This window comes from Nomascus leucogenys, chromosome X (assembly GCF_006542625.1).
Source record: "Nomascus leucogenys isolate Asia chromosome X, Asia_NLE_v1, whole genome shotgun sequence".
Lineage (NCBI taxonomy): Eukaryota > Metazoa > Chordata > Mammalia > Primates > Hylobatidae > Nomascus > Nomascus leucogenys.
The window spans coordinates 46,451,804-46,470,428 of NC_044406.1; the positions used below are offsets into that span (position 1 = coordinate 46,451,804).

The 18,625-nt window shown below is 36.8% G+C and overlaps 1 protein-coding gene across 12 annotated transcripts in view; it reads right to left on the reverse strand.

Annotated features, from left to right (window-relative positions):
- KDM6A (lysine demethylase 6A) overlaps positions 1-18,625 on the reverse strand; it is a 238,229-nt gene that overhangs the window by 80,953 nt on the left and 138,651 nt on the right. For 10 of the 12 annotated variants that reach the window (XR_004028808.1, XM_004092433.3, XM_004092430.3 and 7 more), the window contains exons 5-6: positions 17,772-17,830; positions 8,079-8,199 (exon numbers count right to left, since the gene is read on the reverse strand). Coding sequence is in view for 9 of the 12 variants with exons in the window: in XM_004092433.3 (XP_004092481.1) it covers positions 8,079-8,199; positions 17,772-17,830 (180 nt within the window). In the remaining 3 variants the exon portion in view is untranslated. The remainder of the gene's footprint in view (positions 1-8,078; positions 8,200-17,771; positions 17,831-18,625) is intronic. The other 2 variants (XM_012499008.2, XM_030807658.1) reach the window with 1 other exon arrangement.

Sequence of the window (18,625 nt, forward strand, 5' to 3'; positions counted from 1 at the left end):
TTGGGCAGGCAGAGTGAAATAGAGAAAGCATTATTAAGTGGCCAGATAAATAAATTAGGAGGTTGCCTCATATCAGAAACAATTATATAGGAAATTAGTAAAGTACAAGCTGATGAGAAGTAGAAAGAGAAAAAAGAACAGGGAAAGGATGATTTTTTTCTACAAGTGAGAAAAAATAGAAAACAAAATAAACAGCAATGACCATCCTCTGCCAAAAGGAACAGTGATGTTACACTCAGGTGAAACTGAGTTCTACTGTCAATGACTGAAAGGAAAAGGAAGATTTAAATCAAAGAAAATAAACTGGCTTGCAGTTTCCTCAATCATAATCCAATCTACTGCTATCCATAAAAAGCCAAGCAAAATCTGACTATATGAATTTTATGTATAAAGAACCAACAGTTATACCGAAGGAAGAAATACACAGTGTAACTAATACTAAAAAAGAATGTTCTTCTTTGCTTAAGATGACCAGAATAGTGTGCTAATATTTTTTGGTATCTGCCTGGTGGTTTATCCAAAAACAATATGTATTAAGAATTGCCTCAGTGCAGCATTTTAAATGTTAAATATGGTAGCAATGAAAAATGACGTTAATTTGTGGATCTGGCCCTAAACTTAGTTTGCTGTTGCTGTGTGGTGTTGCTGTTACTCCAGGAGGAAATCCATTAAATAAAAGTACAGGCCGGGCGTGGTGGCTCATGCCTGTATCCCAGCACTTTGGGGGGCCAACCAGCACTTTGGGAGGCCAAGGCAGGCGGATCGCCTGAGATCAGGAGTTCGAGAGCAGCCTGACCAATACGATGAAACCCCGTCTCTACTAAAAAATACAAAAATTAGCCGGGCGTGGTGGCATGCACCTGTAATCCCAGCTACTCAGGAGGCTGAGACAGGAGAATCACCTGAACCTGGGAGGCAGAGGTTGCAGTGAGCCTAGATCGTGCCACTGCACTCCAGCCTGGGCAACGAGAGTGAAACTTTGTCTCAAAAAAAAAAAAAAAAGTACCAAAAAATAACAATTAGGCCTCACCATTTTTACGTCCCAACCAATTCCTATGAAGATTCTACAAATGCAGCTTCCATGATATGCCAATACTCTGTAGATCCTTTCTCGAAGAATTTCTTTCCCTTCCCGGTCCCATGTTCTAAGCCAAATCTCAGGATAAACACCAAATCTTATAGTTTTATAACTACCACCAATTATTCCAAGCTGTTAGGGGTGGGGAGGAGATAGGACTTTTCTAATCCCCTAAGAAAACTGAGTCATATGAGTGAGATGCCTTCCTCCATTCTTTCTCTCAAATCAAACCACTCAAGATTAAAATTTTCAAGATGCCAGCTGAAAGAGGTGAGAGCTATTGAGCATCATAAAGGAAATAGGGCAGAGCAAGTATGGAGAAATAATAACAACTTTTTTCTTTAAGAGACGGGCGGGTGTGTGTGTTTGTGTCTCACACTATGTTGTGTGTGTGTGTGTGTGTGTATGTGTGTCTATGTTGCCCAGGTTGCTCTCGAACTTCTAACGTCAGGTGATCCACCCACCTCAGCTTCCCAAAGTGCTAGGATTACAGGCATAAGCTACTGAGCCCAGCCCTAAACTTTCATTATCTTCAGTCTACTGAACTAACAAACGTGTGTGTGTGTGTGTGTGTGTGTGTGTGTGTGTGTGTGTCTCACTGTGTTGCCCAAGATGCTCTCGAACTTCTGACCTCAGGTGATCCACCCGCCTCAGCCTCCCAAAGTGCCGGGTGCTGGGTTTACAGGCATGAGCCGTGGTGCCCAGCCCTAAACTTTCATTATCTTCAGACTACTGAACTAACAAAATTATACTATTAAAATGTCAATAAAGAAACATTACAAATATTCTAGAAACATAAGGCATGGATAAAATTAATTTAATAGCTAGCATTCAAACTCAGTAAGTATTTCTAAAATACAGAAAGTTCACAGTATCTTTTTTTTTTTTTTTTTTTTTTTGAGACGGAGTTTCGCTATTGTTGCCCAGGCTGGAGTGCAATGGTGCGATCTCGGCTCACTGCAATCTCCACCTCCCAGGTTCAAGCAGTTCTCCTGTCTCAGCCTCCTGAGTAGCTGGGACTACAGGCACGCCACCAAGCCCAGCTAATTTTTTTTTTTTTTTTTTTTTTTTTTTTTTTTAGTAGAGATGGGATTTCTCCGTATTGGCCAGGCTGTTCACGAACTCCTGACCTCAGGGGACCCACCTGCTTGGCCTCCCAAAGTGCTGGGATTACAGGCGTGAGCCACTGCGCCCGGCCCACAATATTTTAATTATATGAAACAAATGATCTGTGCACTCTACATGAATAAAATAATAAAAGACAGGAGGCATTTCAGATTTCAAAAGCGGTTTATAAAAGGAGGTACATATACATGATCATGTCTTCATGTATTCCTTCTGCCTAAATATCTTGGCATCAAAAATATTACAATAAAATTCCTGAGTTTATACAGGGTAGAAGATCAAATGAGACACCTGGAAATGAAGCAGTTCCTAAAGAAGAGTATGGTACAAAGACAGTGGAACTGCTACTTCACTCAAAAGTTTCATGTCGAGTATAATAAGATGGCAAGCATACTGAATGAATTGGTGAACTGAGCCATCTGGAAAAAAACAACTGCAGTGTCAGTTTGTATAGAAAAAAATTCTGTTAAGTGATGATGAATAAAACCACCTTTTTTTCTTTTCTTCAAATTTTCCAGCCTGTTCTATAAGTAGGCATTTTCTCATTTTATAGCCTCTTCCATTTTATTTATCTACCCATTCAAGAAACACCAACACCCAGTAAAATGGCAAGCTAACACACAAGTCTCATTTGAGTTCAACCCATTTCCTTTGAAACATTTACTGTTTCCATAATTCTCATCTTCCTATCCCTTTCACATTAACCCCTTCAATCAGCACCTATCATATTCAAATACCAAATTATAAAAGGAGACTTATACTGGCATCTCAGCCAATGATCTACAGGTTTCCATAAAAAAGGCACCCTTTTTAGTTACCTACCTTTAAAATCCCAAAAGAGTTCTAAGTTGACATATTTTAGGAATATTTAAATATGTAAACATTAGGGAAAATTCCTATATAAGCTTCACTAAATAGATGTACAGGCATCAACTGACTGAAGAATAAGGGTGTCATTGTATCTTATTCTTCACATGAAGGAAATAATTTTAATAGTCTGCCAGGATGTGAAAATTAGGGGCATTATATAAAACTATTTGTCAATAGTAATATCCTTTTGTTGAAGTAATGGTAGCACACTGCTTCAAATATATACTGAAAATAAGTAACTGTCATTAATATCATTAAAGGATAATGAAATAAAAGTCCTAAATTAGGCTGGGCATGGTGGCTTGCACCTGTAATCCCAGCACTTTGGGAGGCTGAGGCAGATGGATCACCTGAGGTCAGAAGTTTGAGACCAGCCTGACCAATATGGTGAAACCCTGTCTCTACTAAAAATACAAAAATTAGCCAGGCGTGGTGGTGCATGCCGGTAGTCCCAGCTACTCAGGAGGCTGAGACAGAAGAATTGCTTGAAACTGGGAGGCGGAGGTTGCAGTGAGCCGAGATCACACCACAGTACTCCAGCCTGGGCAACAGAGTGAGACTCCGTCTCCAAAAAAAAAAAAAAAAAAAATCCTGAATTAACTGTATGGCATTAACTAGGCAACCAAACCCACCTTGGGGGATATTAGCTGAAGCAGAGAAGAAAAACAACAGAATACCTGTCACCCTGAAATGGACTCTGGTTCAGATAATATTAAACTAGTTCACAAATTAAGAATTGGTATCTCCACTGCTCACTAAACACATAAAATCTTTATTGGTCAATTTAATGTAAAAATAACGCCATATGATTATAAAGTTTGCTGAGCATTAGCTTCACATTTCTGAGGATGGGCAGAGGGACAAAAATACAAGGATTAAGTTCTAAGACAAGAACATTTATTTCTCCAACAGTATCTATGCTGGCCCCCAATTATGGTTGTTTTACATGATAGATAACTGAGGCTAAAAAAGGGCTGAAACTATTTATTTGTAAGATATAAATTCTAGAAGATAACATCAGAAAAACTCTTCTAGACATTAGGCAAAGAGTTCATCACCAAGAATCGAAAAGCAAATGCAACAAAAACAAAGATAAGTAGATGGGACCTAATTAAACTAAAGAGCTTCTGCACAGGAAAAGAAATAATCAGCAGAGTAATCAGACAACCAACAGAGTGGGAAAAAATGTTCGCAAACTAGGCATCCAACAAAGGACTAATATCCAGAATCTACAAGGAACTTAAACAAATCAGCAAGAAAAAAAAACAAATAATCCCATCAAAAAGTGGGCAAAGGACATGAATTGAAAATTCTCAAAAGAAGATATACAAATGGCCAACATACATAGGAAAACATGCTCAACAGCCCTAATGATCAGAGAAATGCACATCAAAACCACAATGCGATACCACCTTACTCCTGCAAGGATGGCCATGATTTAAAAATCAAGAAATAACAGATGTTGGCATGGATGTGGTGAAAAGGGAACACTTTTACACTGCTGGTGGGAATGTAAACTAGTACAACCATATGGAAAACAGTGTGGCGGTTCCTTAAAGAACTAAAAGCAGAACCACCATTTGACTCAGCAATCCCACTACTGGTTATCTATCCAGAGGAAAAGAAGTCATTATATAAAAAAGACACTTGCACACACGTTTACAGCAGCACAATTTGCAATTGCAAAAATATGGAACCAGCCTAAATGCCCATCAACCAATGAGTAGATAAAGAAAATGTGGTATATACATCATGGAATACTACTTAGCAAAAAAAGGAAGGAAATAATGGCATTCGCAGCAACCTGAATGGAGTTGGAGACCATTATTCTAAGTGAAGTAACTCAGGAATGGAAAACCAAACATCACATGTTCTCACTTAGAAGTGGGAGCTAAACTATGAGGATGCAAAGGCGTAAGAATGAGATAATGGACTTTGGAGACTCAGGGGGAAGAGGGGCAAGGGAGTGAGGGATAAAAGACTACACATTGGGTACAGTATATACTGCTCAGGTGATGGGTGCACCAAAATCACAGAAATCACCACTAAAGAACTTTTCCATGCAACCAAACACCACCTGTTCCCCCAAAACTAGTGATATAAAACTACACACATATAAAAACAAACACACACATATATTCATCTTTATATCTACCATGTGGGTGGCTATAATTATTCTAGTTCTTCAGACACAGAGAAAATCAAGAGTCAGAAATCTTACTCAAGGTCACGAAGATACGTGGCAGGGTCAAAGTTTTGAAAACCAAGTTGGTTTGCTCTGAGAGCTGTTTACACAGCACCAACACAGAATTTCAGAGACACATTTTGTGAGAAAGTTATCACCAGTGACAGAAACACAACAGGAGGCCCTACAATTCATTTCATGTGTGGGTGAAAAAAAGGGAATCTATTATGAAAATACGCTGTATTTTATTTAAATAGTTTACCAACCAAAAAGTATTATACATACTTGGGCAGGGGGAAAGGAAATGGGATAGAGAAGATCTGATCTGTAACGCACAGACTGTTCACACCACTCCCCATACCAAAATATCCTTTTTACCCACCCTATCCCTCCACTGGATAACAACTACTTACAGATTTGAACACTGCTCAAAGACTGGGCATAACTGGTCTAAGAGCAACCACATCTCCTTTGATAAGAAACCAGTTAGGAATGGCCATGTGGCCTATTTCTGGCCAATAAGATGCAAGGTGAATTATTTTTGAAGAGATCAACAGGCAATGAGGATCTTTCTCCTACATGAAATGATCATCATCATTTACTATGCACTTATATGCCAGCTAAATTACACTAAGCAAACAGAGCAACCAGCCTTTAGAAAAAGCCAATACAGAACAGAGAAGAAAATGAATCCTTGATGAAACCTTAGATCAGCTGAATCAACCAATCCTGAAGGCTAGACTTCACATAGGAGCATATTTTTTATTATTTTAACCAATTTGAGTGGGAGTTCCTGAGGTTACAGCCTAAAAAGCATCTATACCAACACACTGTGCTAGAAAACAGCTTAATGTTGTGGAAAAGCCATCAGAGGTTCCACATTTATCCAGATGAAGGTGAAGTATTAGAAAAATGGAAAACTACCTAAAGGGGAATATCATTCCTTCTATTCCTACCTTCACTCATTCTGAATGCTAAGCACTTTAGTAATAAACTAAAATACCTCCTCCTCTTTGACTAAAAATGTTCGTGCCCAAATTCTTCTTAAAATAGATAATACTAGAGAGAGGGCTGAAAAAGCCAACATCAGGATGAGATAAAAATCAAATGAAACCTTCACACTCTAGGGACAAGAAATATCATGGACTCGTTAAAGGTAAAAGTCTCCCAAAAGAAGGCTGACCTCACTTAAGGCAATTTTGCTAAGATCACCATGACTTGACTTTTTAGACTTTCTACCCGAACAAATAAAAGTGGTATGCAGGAATGTTCCCACTGAGCTTAAGTAGAACACTTTCAATCGGCCATGAAACACTGTTTCCCTTGATTAAAGGAGATTTTAAACATCGCCACCTTCATTTAAATGGAATTTTGCATCTTTAGAATTACTTAAGGTATCACTGTACTGATACGCAGATAGTCGCATTCCATAATTTGGGACACATCTGATTGCTTTTCCCTTCAAATGTATTTCCTAAGCAACATTTACCAAACTGCTACCAAAAACACTTCTGCAACATAATAAGCATGTGAAATGCTTAAATGTTTATTCTGTATTATAAGACATTTTAAGAGTCTTTGATAGCTAATAGAAACTGCAAAAAAATGTGAGGCAGCTTTACAAACTTATTTTCCAGTTCATATCCACTGACGTCCCACAGTATGGTGTCAGAAATGCTACTACTCTAAGATTGAGGAAAAGTGGTAACTTCCAGGCATCCCTCATTCTCCACACTACTTGCACTTACCCTGGAACCTATTCCTCGACTGCACTTACCTTCAACCACTGTGTGATCTAAATTCTTCGTGATCTACTGTTTTTAGTGTTTTTGGTTTTATCTCCCTCTCTCTTTAACATCATCAGCATTGTTCTTTTAACTCATGTAAGGTAGAAACAGTACTTGCATAGTTTTCTACTTTAAAAATCTAGAACAATTAGACACTCTTGAGTAGTTTTTTTTATTTTCAACCTTCAGTAGTTCCTTATTAGTGAGCTCAAACTACAATCTACTTGAACGTCATTCTTTATCTCCCCAACCACCCCTCCTTTAGAATCAAGATAGTCTGCAACGGAGATTCAGAATACAACCACCATTATAAACAATAATCATAAATTCACAAAAACTTAAACTTTTTCCTAGAACTGCTACTCCTTTCAAAACATAATTCCTCTGTCAGGCAGGAAAGCACTGTTTTCAGAAAAAGCCCAGCAAGACCTAAATTGATGGTTCAGATAGCATAAAAAAACTCAATGAAAAATTAAAAACTGGAGAAATATCACATTTCCATGGATACGAAGTTAATCAACAACATATCATCTTTTCCCACAATGTTTATGCTCACAAACCAACAGTCCAAATGCCTTGCAGAGAACACTCTTTTTTCTAATTTAAATGTAAGATGTGCTTCTGCTGGTAGAAGTACTGAGACCCATAGAAACAGATGGTCAATGATTGGGTCACAGATAAACATCCATTCAGAAGCATTCAGCTCTACAGTGGCAAATCATTTCTAGAGGAGTTATTTACATATCCAAACAGATTGAAACCTTCACCCTTTCCGATGACAGATCTTAGTTAAAACTACTTTTTTTAAAAGTGTAATTGTATAATGTTACCATGGAAGTCTTAGCGTAACTACTTTGTACCTTGAAACTCTACTTCACAGTTGATAAACAGTTCTGTCACCTGAATTTTCAAATTTTCTTTTAAAGTGCCAATATAAATTCCAACATTTCTCAATGCTCTAATATTTAAGAAAAACAAAAACAAAAAAACCACAAAATTAAACATTGTATCTTGAAAAAACCCAACAACCTACCTTTAAACTAGACTCATAGTCTGTGTTCACTTTGAACATAAGCCCAAGTCGTAAATGAATTTCCTTGGCTCGACAAAAGCTGGGATCAACATAAAGCACCTCCTGAAATGCTTTAATTGCCCTGAAAGAATATAGACATAAGATATCTTAACTTTTTAACACGTGCATGAATTCTTGCTTGGTAGTACATTGAAACTTCTGTTTTATGCAATATTGTTTTAAAGGAAATGTTGGTTTTGTAAAAATGATGTTAATAAATACTAAAAAAGTAAAATTGAAAAGGGGCATATGGACCTTTTATATAATTAAATGTATATAATCTAATTTGATATAAAGGGGAAGGAAGATATGTTGAATTTATTCTAAATTATTCAAACAGACAGTATTTCATGGTTTAATCAAATTATCAGTAGAAATAACTGATTTCATTGTTTCTGAAATTTCCTAGGGGAAAACAGGGTGGGGCAGACAGGAAAGTTTTTAAGGATATGGGATTAATCTTGTTTCTGGTCTACTCTATAAAAATATGTCTTCTTTCTAAAAGTTTACATTTTTGTCTTTCATATTTAGGCTTACAAACCATCTGTACCTTATCTTTTATACTATGTGCGGTTAAGAGACAGTCTTCATATTTTCCAAACTGATATCCAATAGTACCTGCACCATTTGTAGAAATGACCATCCTTACTCCAAAACTCTATGTTGCTACTTTGTCCTAAATCAAATATCCATATTTGTGTAGGTCTACTTCTCTATTCCATTCCACTTTTCTTCGTCTATCGGTTCATCTTTGCCCCAAATTCACGTTGTATCTTTTATAAAAGGTTTTGATCACCAACAGAACAAGTTCAGGGGTTGGGGAAAGAAACACTTTTCATTGAATACATTATTATATTGTTTAATTTGATCATATGACTGTATTACCTACTCGAAAATAAATATTAAAATAATGACAAGGAAAAATGTCTACTTTGAATTTTGAAGGTTATATCAGATATAACAGTATATTCAGTATCATTTTAGGTTCCTCTACATGATTTAAAGCTTCTTCCAAGCACAAGCTAATATATTCTTTGCAAAACTTTTAATCAATTATCTCTACCCCTACAGACCTTAAAGTGGCTGTTTAGAATCTTAGATGCTTTCAAAACAAAAACAATCTTTTGTATAAAATAGTTCAAAACATCATAGCCACAAAATAGAGCAAAATAATACTTCATGTATTTAGTAACTTTACTTTCATCAATTCATACATTATTTACTTCCCAAAAAAGATGTGAATGGTTATGTACACTTTTACTATAAAATTAAGAGTCCTAAAAGGTAGTGTTTATTGCAGATGGCAGTCAGGGGTGGAACACAGGTCTGGCATCAGACACCTTTACCCTGATTATAACAGTACTTAACTTTCTTCTGAAGGGGAGCTGGGTATGCATCTGTTAGGTGGCTTTTTAAGTAGGTGGGGTATGTGTGTTATTATCTGATGTATATAGGCTTTGAGGCAGGAGAGGAGAGTTAAAGGACTGACAGGCAAAAACTGTGGTAAATTACCATTCTCATTTAAAGGCAGCTTCCTACTTAATCAATGTACACTTAGGGGTTGGGGCAAGTCACATGTTTGGAAAAGGCATCGAAAGGGTTAGGACGAGGACAACTGCAACAATAAATGGTGCCAATTAAAACATATGGTGTGACTGGGAAAGGGTATACAAAGGCTTTTAGAAGCTTCTGGGGAGATAGCAGTGTTTTATTTCTTGATGGAGGTGGTGATTACATGAATGTTTATTTTATAACAACATGTTAAGATATACAATGATGATTTATGCATTTTTCTGTAAGTATGTTATATTTTATAATAATAAAATTATGGATAATGCTTCTTAACCTTATAGGACCAGAAAACTCTCTAATGGAATGGGTCAGAACTAAGCAATGTCCACACATGCCAATAAAAAACCCAGGCAGGCCTGAGTCAAAGATATGAAAGAAAAAGAATGAAAGTGGAAAAGAAGAAATAAAGAAATAATAAATAATTCAGGAAAGGAAAAAGGCGTAACAAAGGGTTATGTCAGGAAGAGAAGCAGAAGGAACACAGTACAGTAACAGCCCCTCAGGTGCAATATTTCCTACTCTGTTTCTATTTCTAGCCTTTTCCCTAAACATAGTATTTGTGGATATGTTTTACTCCATGGGTGTCTTTAGCACAGACATCTTTTCCACTTAGTTCACAATGTCACACGGGCACAAAGAAACATGGGTTTAACATGTTCTCTATGTCTGTTAACAAACTGGGGTAAAAAAAACACTATTAATCTATAAGCAAAAACACATGTTCCAAATAACAGTAGTCGTCTACGTTTACTCCTTAGGGACTATTAAGTGCCCAGGACAAGGTGCAACCTATATATATAAAATCAAAGTTCTCCTCGTTGTTCTTTCTAAGTTTATCTCTAATTGAAAACCTTATAGACCCAATCTTCTGCTTCTGTATCTCATTACTAGATTACTGAAATAGTCTCCCTAAGGACTTTCCTTGCTCTGCTCTGGCTTGTACATATTCCCTCAAACGTGTGGCTCCTGTGATTGCCTAACAATTATGATACTATAAATAAAATCTCCATGTTGCACTTAAGATGGGTGAGCAGTACCTATTCAACTCCATTTCTTCTTATGCCCCTACTATTGCTCCTCCTCAGCTATAAACTGGCTTATCTCAGGAATTCTTAAATACTGGTTCTCTTGACTTCACTGCTTTTCCTTACTAATTCTCCTGATCTATAATATTTTGATTCATCTGCTCCTCTCTAAACCCACTATTATCGTCAAGACACACCACCCAAACTGGTCAACCACAATTTCTGCTTAGTGTAAACCAGCAGTTAGGTCTACTTTACAATCAAATCATTTCATTCACTACCTATGAGTGTGCTGTCTCCAGTTTTTCCAAGTGTATTCCTTGAGGCCTATATTTCTCTTCTACGTTTAATATCCTAAAATAATACAGCAAAGGGTTTAAATTTAACAGATGTTTACTGGTGCCATCACATTTACAGTTAATTGATGGGACTTCTTTACTGATCAGTTCTTCTAACACAAAACACATTATTCAAACATGTAAGTTCATTTCCTTTTCTAAACTTTTCCATGTTCCTCTCCTGTGTGCGTCTTCAGGTTTCTCCATCCCAAGAAAAACAAATAAATAAATAAATAATAAATAAAAACACTGGGGGAGGGGGAGAAGGAAGTAGAAGGGAAGGTGGATTTGGAGTTAAGAGTTTAGAGTTGGAGTTGAGGGAGTGGGAGGGTAGAGAAAATAGGTAACACTCAGACTACATTCTAATTTTGGTCATCAGCTTACTGCATTCATATTTCACCAAAATGCAGGTGGCCAGAACATGATCTCTATGGCACAAACTAGACTAAATCATTAACACATTCAATTTCCGTAACCTCAGAATTCTGACTGACGGAATTTTAGAACATGAGAAATAGCTACCAGAAGCCATAAATACTTTTATGATACAATTCCCTGGAAAGGTTTACAGTTTTCAAATACTTAAAGCATATCCTCTAATGAAACAAAAGAAATGCACATTGCTCTGCATAGTACCACTGGCATTTTTCTTAAAATCTGAAAAATATAGTTTTTATATCATCAGAATAGTTTCTATAGATTTTCAGTTTAAAGGTATTTTTCATTTAATGTTTGCCACTGTTAACCATTTTAAAGAGAAAATGATATAAAGCTAAAACCTCAATAACACTACCTACAAAAAACATATACATGTGCTGAATATATTTCACAATGGTCATTTTTAGTAAGACTTCTACAAAGTCATTTTTAAAGCCTCCTCTAAAACCATAGTAAAAATAATAGTATTAATATTCTTAGCACAGTTCCAGTACATTTGGAAAGACACATAATAAAACTTTAAGTTGGCTGGGCATGGTGGCTCATACCTGTAATCCCAGCACTTTGGGAGGCCAAGGTGGGTGGATCATGAGGTCAAGAAATAGAGACCATCCTGGCCAACATGGTAAAACCTCATCTCTACTAAAAATACAAAAATTAGCTGGGCGTGGTGGCACGTGCCTGTAGTCCCAGCTACTCGGGAGGCTGAGGCAGAAGAATAGCTTGAATCCAGGAGGCAGAGGTTGCAGTGAGCCATGATTGTGCCACTGCACTCCAGCCTGGCAACAGAGTGAGACTCCATCTCAAATAAATAAATAAATACATAAATAAAATAAAATAAATAAAACTTTAAGTTCTCTGAGGCTAATAAGCTGAACCAGAGATTTCTCACAGAGATATATGAAGGGATAAATCAACTAATTCCACAAATTTTCATACTAATAAAAGAATATTTTAGCTCTAATTTAGTTATAACACATACATACACAACACAGATATACATATATTAGGAAATTTAGAAGTTGTTTCTAAATAGTTAAAAACATTTGATGAAGTAAGAGACAGGTAGGTAAGATTTTAAAAGGTGGAGATGGAAGAAGGCAAAAGTCACATAGGTAAAAAAAAAAAAAAAAATGCTTAAGATGTTTTCAGGGAAACATTAATACACTGTGACTGGCACAAAGAATATATTAATATTTAGGGGAGCAGTAGGCTAGAAGGATCATTTGAGGTTGAATCAGAAATGACCTTAAATGTGAGGCTAAATTAGAAATGTCATACCCTGGATTATTCACACTGACAGTTGCTAATATATCACCTGTCCTGGTTCTTTTCTCCTCTCTAGCCACTCTTCATTTCATCACTTCAGGAGTGGGATTATTTTCCTTCCCCTACCCTATTGCAAGATTTATGTTTTTATTCACAATTTCCCTGAAGCCTAATTAATCAAAGCCCTTCCAAAATTTATCTGGCAATCTATGTATCACTGTTTAAGTGTAACTTTATCAGAACTGCCTTAAATCCGCTAGTTATTTTCCAAAATAAAAGTATATATAATAAACTCAAAACATGTTAACATCAACTGCTTAATTTCAATGGAAATATAAGAGTATGTTTGTATCATGATAGCTCAAAAATACAATGTTTGCCAGGCTCCACGCTAGACAAGCCTCAGAATTAATGGTATCACCATGCATTAGGTCTATGTTGCATTATTCTTTCGTTCCATCAAAAAGCTGTAAGAACATCATTAAAACCACTATTATTTTTCTTTACTGAACCCAAAGCAGTGACTATACAGGAGAGTAGAAATTCCTACACCCCTAAGAACACTTGTGACTAGTACAGTGCTATGAAAATGAATCCTACAGAAACTTTACACCAGGCTCCGTGGCTCACACCTATAACCCCAGCACTCTGGGAGGCCAAGGCAGGAGGATTGCTTGAGCCTAGGGGTTCGAGACCAGCCTGGGCAACACAGTGAGACCTCATCTCTACAAAAAAAAAATACAAAAAATTAGCCAGGCATAGTGGTTCAAGCCTTCAAGCCTGTAGTCCAAGCTACTCGGGAGGCTGAGGTAGAAGGATCACTAGAGCCCCGGGAGGTTGAGACTTCAGTGGGCCGTGATTGTGCCACTACACTCCAGCCTGGGTGACAGACTGAGATCCTGTCTCAGAAAAAAAAGAAAAGAAAAGAGAAAAGAAGAGAAAAGAAAAAAGAATACTAGTAATTTGTTAATATTTCTGTCTTTCTGAATTCATTTCTACCTCACTCTCCTAATCCTTTTTTATGTCAAAGTAATAATTATCACATTTCCTTATTAGGCCTGTCAATTATATTTGGAGGCTTAATTTCCAAAATCCTATGCTTCTAGCACAGTATCTCTTACATTTGCTGCCATAAGACCATTCTGATATTGATCAATGGAAAGAAGGAAAAAGGTTACAGGACAGAGATAGTTAATAAGGATTCTTAGGAAGATATATTTAGAGAGATGGCTATAAGCTATACAAGGAAGAATGATTTCTATTGTACTGACTTTACTTTTTCCCCCAACTATCTTTTTTTAGTCTAACTTTTCCTTGCTTTGTATTTCACTTACTCTAACCCTAGGATATAGGCTTCCTTCCAAAGGCAAGGAGCTCAGTTCAAGGTACCCCCTTAGCAATGAGCCACCTTAATGAATAAGAACAAGTGAATGCAGGGGCTTGCATGCATGCATGCACATGTAAAGGAATGGCTTTTTAGAGACTGATTTCTAGCACTCTGCTGCATATATTTTACACTCTGCTTCTATGTCTTCCTTTATCCTTCTGGACATCTTTTAAGTTTGGTCCCAGATTACTGAGTAAAATAACAGCGTAGCTGTTACCGTAAGTCCAATGAGGATGGAACAGTTGATTGGGCTCCTCTGTCTAAGAAGAGGCTGCAACTGATACTGGAAAAACTGACCAAATAACTGAACTATCTAGAGGCTGACCAACAAAATCAACTCTGAAATAAAAAATAGGTAGCATAACATGACAATAGGTTAACAGTAACGCTATAGTTAATAAAATTGCTCTCAATATTTTAAGTCACCAACTCAGACACACGTTGGTCACACACATTATCATAAAATGCTTAACCTCATCAAATGCCAACAGACACAATTAGCAAATACCAAATTTTACTTAAATTATAAATGTACCAGAGATACAACACTCTGAAACATCACAGGCAGATTCTTCATGCTGACAATATAAAACAAAAACCCATACTCATCCCTAGAAACATTTCTCAATAGATCCCAAAGAACCTGACATGTGACTAAAAAATTCCTGATCCCAGTAATCAGCAAGTATCTACAAATAAAACACAAAAGTAGTTTTAACCTAAATAAGTTCCAATCAATTAAGGCTGTACTCTAAAACTATCACCAAGCACCTACCCCATACTTTCTAATTTTATAGCTGTTAAAGAAATAGCAAGTTAAAGCAAAAATGTGAGGCAAATTTGTGAAAGAACATTTGATTAGCAAGAGAAAAACACAGCCAGAGTGAATTCATAAGATAGGGTGTGAGGTGTATCATTTTAGGAAGCAGCTGTAAGAATTGAAACTCAAGACATGAGAAAATGATGGTAATCAGAACAGGATCAACAGAGCAGGGGGCACTTATTAATGCAGACATTGCATTGTCCTTATACCATTCAGTTTCATTTCTTAGGTCAACTGAAAAATATAGAAATCATATGTAGATAAGGAATCACAGCTACAAGCCTGCTAACTTAACATGGCCACATGCTTATTAAAGCAAACAACATTGGAACTACTGACAGGTTCACCTCATTACTAATTTTATGTTCTTAATCCCAGTACATAGAGAGGCTTACAAATTGCCATAGGTATGCGAAAACTGGCTGGTATGAGGTAGAACAGAAGAGTTCCTCCCCTCAGGTTTCACCTAAATTATTTCTAGTTGGCCATAAAGATTATATCAATGTGCTCAAGTGAACAATGACAAATACTGATTAAATAATAACCACCTATCAATCTTAAAACCTGGGGACAGAGTACAATAAAAATATTTGATTGGAGACTATGAGCATAAGCTTGCTTCTGCTACTCAACAGTTATGTAATACTGACTGACACACACACACACACACACACACACACACACACACACACACCCTTGCTTTCTCCATCTACAAAATTAAGGGGGAAAAACTAAATTATCTCTAAGACTACTTCCAATTCTAAAAGTTTAGAATTTTGAATTCTGTAAGTAGGCTATTAAAGAAACTGAAATATTTTAAAACAGTCCTAATCTATCTTTGGTTTTAAATACAATACACTGAACATGAAATTAGGAGGCTTTATTTAGGATAATTTAATAGAGAACAAAATTACAAAGCTTATTCATAAAAATCAATTATACCTTTCTAAGATTTACAAAGAAAACCGGTGATCTGAATCATTATAATACACTATATACATACAGGTATTCTCTAACAAAGCAGTGCTTCCACACATGATCAAAAGCCAGCAAGACCAAAAGCTAAGAGGGAAGAAAAAGGATACTAGGAAAAACCATCCATGTATAAAGCCTCCTCTTTAGGGAAACCATACAAAATCATTGTCAACGCATATGTAAACGTTCTGTAATAAGTATTCAGGGTGCCCAGTAGGTATATGACAGAGTTGTAACATTTTGCCACTCAACCACCTTCCTTTGGACTCCCACGGAATTCACCCGTGAGCTTAAAATTCTGGAGCACAGAAGGGACTCTGAAAAGGTCAGATACGCTAAAAATAAAAAATGTCACCAGGTGTAGTGGCTCACACCTGTAATCCTAGCATTTTGGGAGGCGGAGGTGGGCGAATCACTTGAGGTCAGGAGTTCGACACCAGCCTGGCCAACATGGTAAAACTCCGTCTCTACTAAAAATACAAAAACATTAGCCAGGCATGGTGGCGGGCGCCTGTAATCCCAGCTACTTGGGAGGCTGAGGCAGGAGAATCACTTGAACCCGGGAGGCGGAGGTTGCAGTGAGCCAAGATCATGCCACTGCACTCCAGCCTGGGTGACAGAGCGAGACTCTGACCAAAAAAATTTAAAAAAAAATCTACATTGGGTTTACATTTTATAAAATGTACTGTATCTCACTTGATCATCAAAACTCTATAGGAAAGGCATGTGACTGCTATGTAGTTTTGTTTTTTAAACAAATGATGAGGCCGGCGTGGGGGCTCATGCCTGTAAATCTCAGCACTTTGGGAGGCAGAGGTGGGAGCATGCCCTGAGGCCAGGAGTTCAAAACCAGACTGGGCAACATAGAGGGAGGTCCCATCTCTACAAATAAAAACAAATTCGCTGGGCATGGTGGCATGTGCCTGTGGTCCCAGCTACTTGGGAGGCTAAGGTGGAAGGATTGCTTGAACACAGTAGATTGAGACTGCAGTGAGCTGCAATCGCACCACTGCACTCCAGCCTGGGCAACAGAGTGAGACCCTGTCTCAAAAAATAAATAAATAAAATAAAATAAAATACAAATAAACTAATGAGGAAACAGACCTAGAGAAGTTATTTAACTCAAGGTCAAACTAAGTGGCAATGCTGTGACAACAATACCGATCTTTCAACTAAAACTATATGCCTTTTTTCCCCCATTAGTGCATACTATTGTTTGGTAAACAGAAAAACAACAATGGGGCAAAGGCCATAATATTACAGGGTACTACACTTTACAGTTTAGAAAATCTTATATATTATTATTATTATTATATTTAATCTCCAACTCTGAAGTGGTACTATTCTACAGAGAACTGAGAGTTTATGAGTTGGTGCCTAGTTACTGGATATTGGAAAGTGCTATCTGGTATGTGGAAGGAAGAAGTGGTCAATCTTGTCTAGAAGTCTGAAAACTAGCCATCATAGACCATTTACCCACATATCTTGACTTCTGAGATCACAGTGATTTACCAGTTCAAATAACTTAGGGAACACCAGTCCATAATGAATGACTGAGAAATTCCAAAAAGCTTTCTAATCTCAGCCTTCTTCAACAGAATCTTCTACTAGATTCTTTCAGGAAAACATACAACTCTAAAAATCTAAGGTGAGCCAACACCCTTCAAGGAACAATCTAATCATTTCAAGAAATTACTGAAAAGTGTAGGTTTAATGACACTAAATTTTGTATTTATTACACACACACACAAAAATCAAGCACAAACAAAACAAGCAAACAAGCCATTTACTGAAAACGACTGAATTACTGGTTTCATGTCAACTTACCACTGAAATGCATTATAATGGAAGTAGACCAAACCAAGACCATATAAAAAGGCAGCATTCTGTAAAGGAAGGGAAAAAGATTTTTAGGAAAAATACTTGTATCTAACATATATGATGTTATTATTGCAAAATACGGTATCCAAGATGTTTTAAGTCCTAAAATTCTATCATGCATACAATATATTTTTAAAACACCAAAATAACAGTGATCAGATGGCACAGATTCCAATCAACTTAGAGAGGCATTCCAGCCCTGAAATAAAAATATTTACTAGCAGAAATTCTATGGTCAAATCTAAAATTAAAAATCTATTCTTCAGGAATAAGAAAATGCTCAGCCTATGTTATCCTATTCTCTCTTGCTTGTATCTACATTCTTTCTCTGGTTCTTTCTGCTTCTTGAATTGGATTTAATTTTATATTTAGTACTGCCAGGAAGGTAGAATTCAAAGGAAATGCACGATACAAACCTAAAACAAATTTTAGTATTAAGAAAAATAGTATCATGCCAATCATCACCTAGGCATTAACATCTTGTGCTTTAAATATCATTGACTCCTTCTGCAGTATGAAACAAGACATGTGTCAACACTTATCCTGACTAACTTTGACCTCTGGACTCCAAATAGGAACCAGCTATTTATATAATTCATATAACTCCATGTTTTTTTCTTTCTCTCTTTTTTTTTTAAGAGACAAAGTCTCGCTCTGTCACCCCAATGCAATCACAGCTCACTGCAGCCTCAAACTCCTGGGCTCAAGCAATCCTCCCACCTTAGTCTCCTAAGTAGCTGGGACTAAAGGCATGTGACACCATGCCCAGCTCCTACTTCTTATTTTCAAAAACAGCAAAT